The sequence below is a fragment of the Cupressus sempervirens genome, chromosome 8 (assembly GCF_028749045.1).
Source record: "Cupressus sempervirens isolate cs-2001-9-10 chromosome 8, ASM2874904v1, whole genome shotgun sequence".
Classification (NCBI taxonomy): Eukaryota; Viridiplantae; Streptophyta; class Pinopsida; order Cupressales; family Cupressaceae; genus Cupressus; species Cupressus sempervirens.
The window spans coordinates 472,564,777-472,580,329 of NC_143125.1; the positions used below are offsets into that span (position 1 = coordinate 472,564,777).

The 15,553-nt window shown below is 37.6% G+C and overlaps 1 protein-coding gene across 4 annotated transcripts in view; it reads right to left on the reverse strand.

Moving 5' to 3' along the window:
- Positions 1-15,553, reverse strand: part of LOC149543283 (kinesin-like protein KIN-UB) — a 305,487-nt gene that overhangs the window by 180,386 nt on the left and 109,548 nt on the right. For all 4 annotated transcript variants that reach the window (XR_016355614.1, XM_089798130.1, XM_089798128.1 and 1 more), the window contains 3 exons: positions 14,413-14,562; positions 13,988-14,076; positions 13,535-13,747 (listed from right to left, as the gene is read on the reverse strand). Coding sequence is in view for 3 of the 4 variants with exons in the window: in XM_089798130.1 (XP_089654256.1) it covers positions 13,535-13,747; positions 13,988-14,076; positions 14,413-14,562 (452 nt within the window). In the remaining variant the exon portion in view is untranslated. The remainder of the gene's footprint in view (positions 1-13,534; positions 13,748-13,987; positions 14,077-14,412; positions 14,563-15,553) is intronic.

Below are 15,553 nucleotides of genomic sequence, written 5' to 3' on the forward strand. Positions count from 1 at the left end.
GGCTTAAGTTTCTCAGCACCACTCCTTTTGATCGAAGATTGCCAATACAACTGCATCATCAAGTAAACCATGTGACCCACTTGAAAAGTTCGAGTTGTCCTCCGCTGATCAGCGTACTGCTTTTGCTGATTTTGTGCATTCTGTATATTATCTCTCAATGACCTCACTAAATCCTGACTGTCCTACAACAAATCTCCTCCAATTGGCACTCTGCTATCACCACATAGCAAGTCTATGAAACTAGGTGGATCATACTCGTGTAAAGCCCTGAAAGGCAAAATCTATGTAGTCATGTGATGAGTGGAATTGTACCAATATTCACATAAGTGAATCCATTTTACCCAAGCCTTCTACTAAGAAGAGACATAATTCCGCAGATATCCCTCAACCCACTTGTTCATTATTTCCATCTATCCATCAGTCTGTGGTTGGTAGCTCGTGCCAGGGGTCAACTCGGTCCCACACAATCTAAAAATCTCCTGCCAAAAATGACTCATAAATCTGTTGTCACGATCAATCACGATAGTCTTGGGTAAACAATGCAATCTGAAAATCTCAATGGAAAATAACTCAGCTAACTATATAGCCGAGTAAGTAGTGGTAATAGGGAAGAAATGAGCATACTTCGTGAGCCTGTCTACCACCACATATATTCAATCCCATCCTTGAGCTTTAGGCAAGCCCACAAAGAAGTCCATAAAAGTTCCCTCCTACTTCCTTTCAGGAATCGAAAGTGGCTGTAATAAACTAGTAGGATATGTGTGTTCATGTTTGTTCTGCTGACAAACCAAACACTCTCAGACATAGTGATGAACATCAGCCTTCAATCCTCTCCATGTAAATCTCTCCCAAACCTGTCTATAAGTCTTTAAAAAACACGAGTGACCAACCATAGGGGAATCGCAAGATAATCCTACGCACTTCTGAACCTGGAATCAAGTATATCCTCCCTTTGTAGATAATCAACTCTCCTAAAAGAGAATATCTATCTCCTAAATACTACCATCTACAATACTTGAGGCCCACTAATCCCTGGCATACTCAGCAATAATCAAATATCTCCAATCTCTGAAATATTGGAAACTATACATAGATGAGGTCTCCTCGAAAGAGCATCTGCAACAACATTTTGAGTTCCCTTGATAAAAAGAGAGATGAAAATCGTAAGACTGTAGTTTGCTGACCCATTTCTACTGCCTTCCATTTAAATCCCTCTGCCTAAGGAAATGTCTCAAACTATTATGATCAGTCTTAATGCAAAACTTGTTGCCCACTAAATACTGCCTGAACTTAGCCAAAGCATGCATGATGGCCAACATCTCTTTATAATAAACACTGAAAGATCTCTCAGGCCCTTATGATTGCCTACTCTAAAAAACTATGGGATGTCGATCCTGGGACAGAACTGCACCAATACCCTCTCCAGAAGCGTCACAATGCAAATCAAAGGGCCTAGAAAAATCAGGTAAAGCCAACATCGGACAAGAAGCCATGATAGTCTTAAATTTCTCAAAACATTCTTGTGCCTGGGCTAACAACTGAAAAGCACCCTTAGGTGTCATGTCTGTAAGGGGAGTAGCATGTCGTGAAAAACCAGCTACAAACCTATAGTATAAGGCACAAAGACCAATAAACCCTCTTAATTGTATCAAGGTCTCAAGAATAGGTCACTCCACAATAGCCCTGATCTTCTCTGGGTCCATGTGTACTCCATCAGCATTGATAATATGCCCCAAATAGAGTAACTCTGTCATACCGAGAGCACACTTGGACTCTTTAGCGTACAAAGAAGCCCGATCCAAATATACCCAAAAATATATCCAAATGAACAACATGATCATCCCAAGTCTTGTTATAAATCAAAATGTCGTCAAAGAAAACCAACATGAACCTACGGAGCTGACTGTGGAACACCCTGTTCATAGTAGACTAGAAAGTGGCAGGAGCATTGATAAGACCAAAAGGCATGACTAAAAACTCAAAATGGCCATAGTGACACTTGAACGTTGTCTTCTCTATATCCTGCTCTCTGGCCCGGATTTGATGATAGCCGAACCTCAAATCAATCTTTGAAAAATACTTTTCCCCATGCAATTCATCAATGAGCTCATCAATCCGTGGAATGGGATACCGGTTTTTAATTGTTTTCTTATTCAGCATCCGGTTATCAATGCACATCTGGAGGGTGCCATCCTTCTTCACCAGAAAAACTAAAGAAGCGAATAGGGACTTACTTAGCCTAATATGCCCCTAATCAAGTAGCTCCTGTATGATCTTCTCAATCTCATCTTTGAGCCTCTTCGGATGGCGATAAGGCGTGATCACAATAGGGTTAGTGCCCTCCTCCAACTCAATGATATGTTCAATTCCACGATCTAGTGGCCTACCAAGGGGTAAATCATTAAACACTTTAGAGTGTTTAATTCTCAACTACTGAATATTTGGATAATAATCCTCCTCCTCAATATTCTTTTGAGAAGGCATAATTCTGCACTCTACTAACCAATTCATAATATCCTCATGACGAACCAAATGCTACATGCGCCTGAGGGAGATTTGCTTCAGCTCATCATTATGGATTGCTTTAAGAACCTGAGGTTGCCCATCCTTAATGAATCTCATCTCCATCCTCTTTGTACTCAAGTAGATACCCTTAAGTGTGTGTAACCAAGCCATACCAAGAACTATATATGTTCCTTCCATGTCTACCACATAAAAATCTGCAGTGAAAGCATATGTATTGAGTTTCACCGGAAGATCTGAAATCATCTTGTTACACTTCAAGGTGTAACCATCAGCTACATATACTCGTAGGCCCTCAAAATTCCCAGTCTACATACCTCTCCTAGTAACCAAACAAGCATCAATAAAATTATGAGTAGCTCCAATATCAAATAAAGCAACAATACCCTATCCAAACGTGTCCACGCATTCTAAAAGCTCCCTCCTTCGACATACTGGATAAGTAAGCTACCTTGAGGTTGGATTCATCCACCTCATTCTCAACATCATCACTCCTATGCTGATCTTGATCATAATCCCTAGACTGCTCCTGGAACTCAGCACTGCCATCATCATCGTAGAACCATTCCATCGTCCTATTTTTGCCCTTAGGCTTCATAGGACAATCATAGTCAACATCATAGGGACCCCTGCAGTAGATACACAACTTCCTCCTCAAATCATTAATTGTTTCCCGGTCCAACATTGCTGCAGCAAGACATTTACCCTCAGATTTCTCCTCTCTCCAGGGAGGTCCTATCATCGAAGGACGTAGCAGGCTTCAAAGCACATTTGCCTCTAGAGGTCAAGACCTCTAAGATACGGGTCTTTTTCATTTCCTCCTGCAATGAAGGTGGATCCAAGGACTTAACCCTACCTCTGAGTGGCTCAGCAAGACCCTTAATGAATAGCATAACCCTCCTCTCAAATATGTCATACACCATCACTGACAACCTCTGGAACTCATTGATAAATGCCTCCAAACTAATCGTCTATCATAACTAAAACAACTTCCTAAAATAAATCTCAGGATCCTTCTTGTCAAAACACTCTATCAACCAATCAAAAAACTCCTAGTATGATATGATCTGATCGTGATGGAGAGATACCAAACCATGGTACCACCAATCATGTGCAACTCTATCAAGGTGTAGCACAGGAAACCTAATAGCGTCCTCCTCAGTCATAGGACGCAAAGCAAGGTAGGTGTCAAGTTTGTAGACCAAAGCTCTAGCAGTCACTCTAACGCTCCCATCAAAATGAGCCAACGTCATTTTACCAGCTACTTGTTGAAGCTCAATGTACCTAGGCCATTATTTGTCAGTAGCAAGCCTACCCTTGGAATAGTCACGCTTCTATGTTAGATATCTATCAAAACTCAAATTATCCTTTAATGCCTAAGGAAGAGCATCCCACTCATGAAAATGAGTCAGTACATCATCAACAAATGGAGTGGTGCTAGAAGGAGTGCTAACTATATCTAACTCTAGTCTCACAAAAGTGGGTCTTTGTGGCCTAACCTGAGCACCAATATAGCTTGTCTTGTCCACCCTATCATCCATCTTGACATGATCCTCGATCTTGTGCCTATCATCAGCTCTAGGTCTTGCATCCACACGTGACCTAGGGAACCAACAGAAATATCTCAAGCTCTCTGTCTACCCCGATCTCGAGGCAAAGCTAACTGCTACAAAGTGTTAGACAACTGTTGGAGAACCTTTGTCATCTGTTGTTGCCCAGTTGCGATATTCCTAAATGCCTGTAAGGCATCTCTATTAAACTTAGCATATGGGACCCGTCGTCCACCACCAGAACCACTTGGGCCACCAACTCTACCAAACTGAATCTCAGGTTCTCCTTCCCTAGGAGGTGAATTTTGTTCCCTTTGGGTGTAGTGCATACCCAACACAAATCTCCTATCATCAACCATGATAGGAAATGATGGACCAATTATTGACCTACCAACAACTGATTCAGATCCCAATTCCTGTGGGTTCACTGGAAATCACTCTGATACAACTATAAAAACTCTATGTATGCTCTAATAGAATTTTTGGTGCCAATGAACAATTTTTCAGAATGCCTTGGTTTTATTTAATCTGTCAGTGAATATCATGAATACAAGGCAACCATTGAATCTAGCCAACAAACTTCAGAATTAATTATTATTTAATTAAAGAAAATAAGACAACATAAACTGAATTCGCAGAATTCAAACAATGATGGAACCTGATTTTTCTTGTAGCACAACTCATTGCTTTTGCTGGTTGGATAGGGAATTCAGCTTATGAAACAAGTACAGCTCCTTAACATAGCTCCCCCATTAGCAATCTCAATGCAAGCCAAATACAATAACCGTCCCCTCTAATATTAAATCGGTGGCTTCCTCTTTGCAACCTGCGGCCAAAATAAAATGGTGTCCAGGCAAATCGCAAATTGCAGAATGTACAACTAGGACGTGAGACAATGCAAGGATCAAAATTGCATTGTTTCTTTCCACCACTCAACCAATTCAGAGTCAATCTCAGACGCAATCCAATAAATGAAAACGAAGTAGTATCATAACCTTCAATACAATTATCAAATTGACTAGCAGATTTACAATCAATTTCCTTCAAAATGACAATCTTCGTAGCCACAATGATTACAGTTGGAGAATTGCGACAATTGCTTACCTTAGCACAATTGCCAATGATGAATCTCAGACTTCTTCAAGCCCTCAATCGAATAATTACTCTCCTACAAAAGTCATATTTATAATACCAAGTTGAGCCACTTAGCTTCATGCTCACACCTTTAACTTAAAAGCAACTTTTATAATATAAAGTCATAGCACTTTATATTATAAAATACAATGATAATAAAGTGTATCATAAATAGTCATTAAACCACAATCCTCCAAATAAATATGACTTCCATAATAATTCATCGAGAGATCAAATATCAAACCAAATGATCATTCTGCCTAAACTACACACCATAAATAGTAACTGTCCAAGAGTAACTTACTAAAAATAGTAAGTCCAAAAATAGCAATATCTTGACAACGACCCCAAAATTCAAATGTTAGCTCACGAGGGTCGCGATGATGAGCTAACAAAATCACACTTCAGAAACCTAATAAATCAAGGACATTACAATGATTTCGTCAATGCTTAAGTTTGTGCTAGCATCGATGTCTGTGTGCATGACCATACCCAAAGAGATTTTTGAACCTCATGACATGAAAGATTTCATCAATTTGTGTCATTGGGATCCTACTGAAGGCTACGACAATGTTTATATCAGAGTGGCGTAGCGGATGCTTAACGACAGTGTGGTGCAAGGGAGGTTTGATGACTATTTACTCATTTCGCTTGCGTGTTTAGTTTGGGATCTTGGTGCAAAAAACAAAACCAATGTTGAAGTGAACCCCCATAATGCTCTCAGTGTGTGGGATGACAACAATGTTGCTAATTTACAAGACGACATGGATAATAATCTGGAGTCACATAAATGGAATCATGAGCCTAGAGAATGGGGCGAAAGTTGTTTACAGTAACCATTGCTACAATTGACTGGTGATGGAGTCTATCCTCCAACCGTGCTCAAGGTATGTATAACTGCAATCTTTCTGTATGAAGGTCTTTTGCCCGAGAACAATAAGGTTTGTCTAAGTTATGAGTTTCCAGCAGAGATTGATGAACATGATGACATCAATGTAATTTATGATTGGCATCTTTGGGATCCTAATGACTTAGGACAAGACAATATTTATATCAGAATGGCATAGTGAAAGTTTGCTGCGGAGGGTTGATGTCATTTCACTCATATCGCCTGCACGTTTGATTTGGGACCTTGGAACTATTGGCATTTCATCTAATGACAGATTGCTTGAGGGCAAGCAATCTTTCGGCATCGAGGATTTGTCATGTCCCCAAATTTTAATGTAATAATTTAATTTAATTAATTAATTAATTGGTCCTAGAATTTAAATAATATAATAAAAGGACCTTTAATTAGTTAATTTAATTAATTAATATAGGGCCAAAGTTAATAATACTTGTATTTGTGGTTCCAATTGTTTTAGTATATCTTAGATCCATTTTTATTTTAATTATTACCATAGGTGTTGCCATCGCCTATATTTGCAAACCCTTGGAAGTTCCTCTGAAGGGAAGCACAACATGTAGGTAGTAGTTGCCATGTGATTTGAATTTTTTTTTTATACTACCAATTCCTATTGGGATTCACTATTGTTCGCCATTTCGGAAGTGAAAGATCTTCCCTACTTGTCTATTCCAATTTTGGTGAGATTCATCCCTCACCCTATTCTATCCCTGTATTACTTCGCTTAGATCTAGCAAATCGAAGCACCATCTTGCCTGTAAATATTAATTGAAGGTTATGTGTGTTCAATTAACATTCTTTCCCGACATTTATTTGGTGAATTCGGAACTCTAATATTGTTTATGGTTGCATTGACTGAACCCTTCCTCCACCACAGTACGACTTCCTCCGTACAACTTCACTCTATCATCTGTTGGAACCGTATGACCACCTAGCCTACACTATACAGCCTGTACGACCTTCTGAACCTACCCTACCATATGGCCAGCTCAACCCAGCCTTACACATTGCCATATGGCTGATTCCCTCCATTGTACGACCTATTCTTGGTTTTATCGTACGAATGCCTACCAATCCATGTGGATCTCCTACTGCACTGTACAAATCCCTTGTTGTACTGTATGAACTTCTTGTTGTGTCAAATGGATCCCCTACTATAGCCTTACAGACTCCTTGCTGCAAGGATAGAACATTACAGTGGTATCAGAGCAATTGCCTTCGGGTCAAGATCCCCTTTGGGAAGTCATCCCCTTTGAGAAGTCATCCTCTAACGGTCGAGATCCCCTTCAAATCAAGTTCCCTTTTGGACCTAGTCCCCCTTCGGATCGAGATCCCCTTCGGACCGAGATTCCCTTTGGATCAAGTTTCCCTTCAGATCAAGATTTCCCTCAGAACCAGAACCCCTTCGGATCAATTTCTCCTTTGGGTCGAGATTCCCTTCGAACCAAGTTCCCCTTTGGATCAAGTTCCCCTTTGGTTCCAAATTCCCTTCAGACTGAGTTTCCCTTCGGATCAAGTTCCACTTCGGACCAAGTTCCCCTTCGGACCAAGATTCACTTTAGATCAAGATCCCCTTCAGATTTAGGTCCCCTTCGGATTGAGATTACCTCCGAACAGATATCCCCTTCGGGCCGTTATTACTTTCAAGCTAAGTTTGTCTCCAGGATATTACAGTGGTATCAAAGCGATTGCCTTTGGGTCAAGATCCCCTTCGAGAAGTCATTGCCTTTGGGTCGAGATACCCTTCGGGAAGTCATCGCATTCGAGTTGAGATCCCCTTGGGGCTGAGATTACTTTCGGATCGAAATTGCCTTCGGACAAAAATTCCCTTAAGGTTGAGATTGCCTTCGGATAGAAATTCCCTTCAAGTTGAGATTGCCTCCGGACAAGGATCCTCATCGGGACAAAAACCCCTTCGAGCCAATATTTCCTTTGGATCGAGATCACTTTCAAGCCGAGTTTGCCTTCAAAACATTACAGAAATGCCTCAAAGCTTTTGGGACTACAAAACAATGGGTGAATTTGATCTTTGAATGCATATACTCCCCTAAGTTATCAATGTTGGTTCATGGATCACCCAAAGGCTTTTTTGTTATTAGAAGGGGACTTAGACAGGGGAATCCAATATCCCCTTTTCTTTTCATCTTAATGGCAAAAACATTAGGAACAATAAACAATGCCAGGAATTGGGAGACTATTAAAGGAATCAGGATCACCAGTGACCTAGATTGGACAACCCACCAACAGTTTGTTCATGTCACTATGTTTCATGGAAAAATGTACCATAGAGGCAGAATGATTTAAAACAATTTTAGGTCAATACACTTTCGCATCAAGTCAAGAGATTAACACCGGGAAGTCAAAAATCTTCTTCTTTAATACCATCCTAATCTAAAGTAGTAGATTTGCCAAATTTTGAATTTTAAAAGAAGTTTACCTTGTAAATGATTGGGTCTCCCTTTAGACAAAGAGGCACGTTTGACAAAATTATGGGATCAAATAATAGAAAAGATCAAAAGAAAATGGATTCCTAGAAAAGCAAATGGTTCTCTTCTGCAACTAGAGCAACGATGATTCAATTTGTCCTTTCAGCACAACCAATTTGTCAATTATCTTGTATTGATCTCCTGGAAAAAATAGGGACGAAATCAATACTCTTTAGAACTTTGTTTTGGCAACAAACAAAAGAAAAGAAAAGAAATTCCCTGTCAGCTTGAGACAAGGTATGCAAACCAAAAGGCAAGGGAGGCGTAGAGATCAAGGACATCAAAATCCAAGGTAAATTTTTAGGAGCTAAACTAGTATATGTTCACAAATCCACATGTCAGGTGGGAAAAGATCCTAATAAAGAAACATCTGAATGATATTGATCCGATCAGCATATTCATGGAGAAATCTCTACCTAGAGGATCAAGAATTTGGAACTTCATGATGGATTCTAGATCCTCCATCTAGGATAAGCTAACATAGAACCTAGGGAAGGGGGAAGAAGCTCTCTTCTAGAAAGACTTGTAAGAAGGATATGGCGCTTTCGAAAAGGATGGTAGACTAGCCCTATTAATGTTAAAACTTGAAGTTAGATGGGGAAAAAGAGTTATAAATTATTTGATCTCGTAGGAAGAAGGAAAAGGTTGGAAATGGAAGGATTTTAAGGACATGAACCTCCCACCTAAGTAAGCGGAAGATCTATAAAGAACCTTATCAAATAGAAAAGTAACTTTCAATTTTCACAAAGGAAAAATTGATGTGGGATGGAAGCAAGAGTGGGGAATACAACTCAAAGGAGGAGTATAAATTTCTCAAATCTCTCCAGATGAGCACAAAGGACTTCCTCTCTACAACATTATGTTAGGATAAAGCTTGTCTGCCTAAGGCAAGGTTTTTCACCTGGTTAGTTTTAAATAGGAAGGTCCTTACCTCATAAAGATTTAAGAAAATGGGATTCCAAGACCCAAGTGGATGTCCTTTATGCGAATATGAGAAAGAATACATTGAAAATCTTTTTTTGCATTGCCCTTATTCAAGTCAATGCTGGAAATGGCTTTGTTCACAATTGGGATGGGTATAAGCATTTCCAAGAACTATAACAGATATGCTACATGCTTGACCCCTCCTTAGAAAGGATAGTATTTATATCTCTTTATGGATATCTACACCTTCCATAGTCCTATGGGAATTATGGAAGTAATGTAACCGAAGAATTTTTCAGGATGAGAAGATGAATGTAGACCAACTTCTAATTAAAATTGAGACTTCATCCATTGAACTTACCAACAGTTGGGTTTTGAGTAAACAAAAGAAGGAGGTTATAATGTCTCATTGGTATGAGAAAATGAGAGGCAAGTGGATTGGTCTAAAATAACCCCCCTTTATAGGAGCAGAGGGGAAAACTTCAAAAAGAAATGAGAGATGTGCCAATGGAAACCAACCAAGGAGGGATGATTTAAACTCAATTTTGATGGAGATTCAATAGGGTATCCCAGCAGAGCAGGCATTGGTTGTAGTATCCATAATTCCAAAGGCATGGAGATAGAAAAGTTAGAAAGATATATAAGAATGTTGGGCAGAATTAACGGCTTTAGTTGAAGGACTAAAAATGTGTAAAACTCTTGGTTGCAATAATGCAAAGATTGAAAGAGATTTTGCAATTATAATAAATGCTATAAGGATCCCTCATTAATTGGAGACTGGACTCAAATTAATCTATAGCCCTCTCATTATGTTAGACCTTTCACAAGATCACAATCAATCATATATATCGGGAGGGCAATCAAAGAGCAGATGGATTAGCTAATAAAGGTATAGAAGTAGGTCAAACATAAGAAGTTGAAATTTCAATATAGGGACTCCATATGAATTAGGGATGGTTTAGATTTTTAGAATTTTAGCTATAGTTTACATCTCTTTATCTCGAGGAAAATTCAAGGGTTTTTCTTTAGCTTTTACCCATTGCCTACATCTCGCATCCCCAGACAATATTGGATGGACAGTTTCATTGTGGAAGATGGTGTTGGGGGCTGGGAATATGAGTTGAAGTGAATTTGGAGGTTCTGGAATCATCCAGTTTGGACTCGATGGACATTCAGAATGACGGCGAGCCTCTTTCCCCCCATTTTACGCCAGTAGAGTAACATAGGTTTATTACTATTGTATTTTTATGTAACTAAGACAGCAGAACACCCTTCGATGTGAAAAAATGATAATTATATTGCTTTAGATATGTTTTCTTAGTTGATGAATGACTACTTTGCTCTATTGAATGTATTTTTTGATGATTTAGATTTTTTTTTTTTTTTTGTTTAAGAAAATACTTTTATCACTTTACATCTCATTTCTATGCACTTTCTGTATTTTTGTTTTGTGACTTTTCAAAGCTTTATCCTTAACATAAGTGCAACATGCAGTGCAAGGATTGTACACAAATCTATCGTGGAGGAAGAAGAAGGGAAGGACGAGGGATGACCTAGAAGGAAGGCAGAAAAATGTAACTTGGAACTAAAAGCTGGTTATCCGAATGTATCTATGTACTTTATGTATCAAGGCTTAGGCCATTTATCTATCAAAAATATATATATAAATAATAGTGAGAATTATAAATATATACATACATAAATATATATATATAATTAAAAACATATTATCGAAACACATATTAATAATACATGAATGACTAAGAGTGACCTAATGCTAAATCTTCTATTAATACCTTTAGAAGGATGAGTTAATTTGCGTAGGGAGGGGCAGATAATTCCCTCCCATGTCAGGCGACTCCCAAAAATCCTTGGGCCAAGTGGTCATATGGACAGGAATTTATGTAATGCTTGGGCTTAATCGTGGAGATGATCTGAGGACCCTATGACCCACCTTCTCCATGAGGATTAGGAAAGAAGTAAGATTAGGTTTAAATATTGTAATTACAGTTTGTATTATGAGAAAATTAACTATCCCTTAATCTAGTCAAGGCACAATATTTCATAGTAAAGTATAATGATGAATGTTAAATGGGAAGCCTCTACTAGGCAACATTACATTTTGGAGCTCAAATTGATATATCTTAAGTTTATTATTTCGAATACTTTCCCTCTAAGAAAACCCTGCATTGTTCCAGAGATTTGGACTTGGTCCATCTCAGCCTTCTAGAGAACGAAATCCTACTTGAAGAAGATTAGCTATGGTAATTACAGATCTGGACTAGTTAATTTCTTGGAGATATCTTACAGGGATTCAACAGTGCATTTCAAATTGGAGATTCTTTGTGTGGTTACCATAGTGATAGGGTTGCAAGAGAGTTTAGCATAGAGATTCGGAGGTTTTCAGATGTATTTTCCCACATTTATCCTGCCATGGGTTTACTTCATTTCTTTGTGAGGGTTTATTATGACATGGCGATAGAAAGAGTTTTGGTGCTGGTTTACTCTTGCTTGTATTCTGGTTTGTTGGCCTTCTAAGGTTTTGGTGCTGCAGGTTATTTCTGAAGCAATTCCTTAATGCATTTTTGTGAGCTCTTATTTGTTGGTATAGGTGTATGTTTTGGTGAACAAGCATTGCTTTGAAGTCTGCTGGTCATGGAGGTTCTTTTAAAGATTTATGTAATTTTTCGCTGATTCAATGTGAATAAAAATCTCAGCTACATCTAATTTAGCTTCAGAACTGATTACCACTGTGCTGTTAATGTTTGGAGCAGATATTTCAATACCAGGCAGGTGAAGAGTGACAGTTTAGTTTTTATATCATGACACAATTTCTCTGATTTGTATCTCATTTCTACTTTAATATTCAATGCTTATTTTGCACTAGCAAATGAAGGTTTCTTTGTCAAGTTAGAACATGTATTGAAGCCTTTTTCACTCTGCAAATAAAGGTCAGTTTGAGAGGTTTTTTCCTTTTTGATGCTCTGAGTTTATATGCTGACAGACTTTCATTTGAAGTATTTCTTTCATCTATGCATTATCCTTGCTTTTCAAACCAAGAAAAATCATGAATCTCTAAATCTGAATCTTAAAACTCTGCAAACAAGTCTCCTACATTCACATAGTATGCAAACTGTTTGTTATAATATCATGGAAAGAATGTAACTTGTTTGGGTGCCAACTGTTTGACTATATATCTAAATAATTAAAATCATTCAAAGTCAAAAAGAGAGTGCAAAAAAATTAGGTTGCAAATTGGGGTAGCATCCTACATGAAATGCCTGTATAGTAAATAAATTTGTGAAAGCTGCAAGTTTGGTAAAAAAATTACCAGACATAACATTACATAAACTTCTCATTTTCTGTTACTCATCTGATGAGTATATTATGACTCGAGTAGTATTTGAAGAATTGTCAATAGTTTCCTTTTTCTATCACTAGTATTTTAATGTCCATTGTCACATTTACAGAAAAATGTGTAACTGTATTAAAACACCTGCACTATGTAAGACAGTGACCATTGGAGGTTAGATATTGCACCAGCTTTTTAGAAAGAACTCACACATATCATACATAGTTGAAGCATCATTTATTCAACACACAACATCTGTATTTCATTAATCTTGTATGTCATGTTCTGTTAACTATTCCATATTTAACAGACCATGAGAAACAACTAATGATTAAAAGGATATTCCGCATGCATTTGCCAAGTCCATATAAAGAAGTGATGTTATCAATTTAACAATTCCCAATATTTTTACTGTTATTATAAAGTTTACAGACAATAAAGAACACTACCACGATTTCTTAAAGTAGAAACAAAATAATTGGCATCACAAGTAAAGATAAAGCTGTCAATGCTATATGTAGAGAGCTTGTAATCTATATACCATTCATAAAACAATATCAATTTATATGTGCAGAAAGAACATAAACTAGCAATTACTGACGAATAACATATGTAATCATTCTTATATTCCCAGTACTTCAAGAAAAAGGAGTAATGTCACCTCAAGACTGATAGAATGCCTTCTCTCTGCATCTATTAGAGACCTCTGGGATTCTTCAAGCTGCTTCTCCAAATCTTGCATGGTATCAAGAGCTAATTTAGATGCATTTTCATTCTGTGCAATAAGGATATCAACCTGACTTTCAAGCCTTCGGCAAAGACTTTTGTAATCAAACTCTTCCTTGAGCTTCACCATATTTTCAACTTTCATGGCCTAATGGCACATGTGAACCTCAAGTAAATCAACAATATCAAGGAATTATATGTTTTCCTGCAAAAAAGTTGAAATGTACACTATCCCAGAAAATATCTGAGAACTTGCAAGACCTTTAGAATGTCAATATATTAGCTCATTTATCTTAATATGGCAAGTTAATAGTAACAAAAATGAATTTTGAAACCAAAAAGTATTACATGCTTACGGTTAAAGAAAGGTATTAAGATTGCAACTCACTCTCTGACCAAACATAATTGTGCTTGCTGTTTCCCCTCGGTGCCGTGATGATGGACCAACTGTTACCACTAATGAGGTTCTAGCAGTTCCTGAATACCATGCACAAAGACTTAGCCATCAAACAGATTGGCCAACCATAGAAAAACCTTTTATCTTTCATGCTGGATGGAATTGAATGACCAGAGTTCCATTTTACAGATACACACATTAATGTTGAGCAATGCATTGCCATTGATAAATTATATATTATAGGAACATAAATTCAATAGTTTTATTAAATAGTCACCAATAACTGTACAGTCAAACACAAATTAAAGATTCAGGTTCATTTTTGTTTCTGGTGATCATAATGAAATAATACATGAAGGAAGAACATCAATTAAAGCGTGAGAAAGAGTCAATTTGACACAAAAGAATTTAATAACCTCCAAATGAATCGCGAAGCAATCTGGTAAGCTTTGAATCCCTCGCAGGGATATGAGAACTATTTTCAGCTAGTGCATTGATACATTTTCCAAGTGCTGTGAGGGAAAGGTTAATGGATTTAGCCTCTTCTAATGTGTGACCATCACTTCCTGCAAAAGTTGAACCGAAAATTATCAAACTTGTCAAATTGTATAGACTATTGAAAGCATCAATATTTTACACAGACCTTTATGATGCTTCTAACAGAGATTGCATATTGTATTGTACCCAAATCCTCAACTATTGGGATATGCCATTTTGTCTAGAATGAGTTTGTATTTTTTTGGAGCATTCAAACTAGAAATAATCACAAGGGGCCCACAAAGCACACAACACTTAGAAACGATGTTAGTACCAGAATGGAGAACATGTCCAACCAAGCACTTGTGCCCTAAAGTCATCTTTTCCTATCGACAAAGATTTTAGTGCATATAACACCTTATAAACCGTTATCTTACAATAGCATGAACAAAATAGAGAGTGACAAAAAATAACAATTCTACAATTCATAGAAGTGTCAATTGACTACATCTTGACAGCTTGATAACTTTCAAAAGGCAATATAATTTGTCATTATTTTTCCATGTAACTATTCTAGATAATAAGATTTAAGAGTCCATTAAATATGCAAAGAAATTAAAGAGAAAAAAATTAGGAAAATTTCAAATAACTAACTTCCACCTAATTTCTAGAACGAGAATGGCAAGCACGGGAGGATGCATTTCTGAAAAAATTAAAATTTAGCCCATTTTAGGCGATTGCGGAGCATCCAACAGCTGACTCGAATATCTTAATGGATTCACTTGCCCAATCTGATCAACAAAAGGCCTTCTATAATTCATCAACACCTTTCCTTGTAGGGATTGACAACTCATCAAGACACCTTAGTTATACATACCTTTAGTCTAATCTAAGATGGACTCGATGATAGCAAACTCTCATGCCTCAATTGCTATCACTTCTCTGACTCAATGACACATACTTGACTCTTTTCCACCATTCAATACCCCAACCACCCTTTATAACATATCACAACCAAACTGCTCTGTGACTGCCCAAAAACATACATTTGCATTGAACATAGCCCTTTTTGTATCTAGA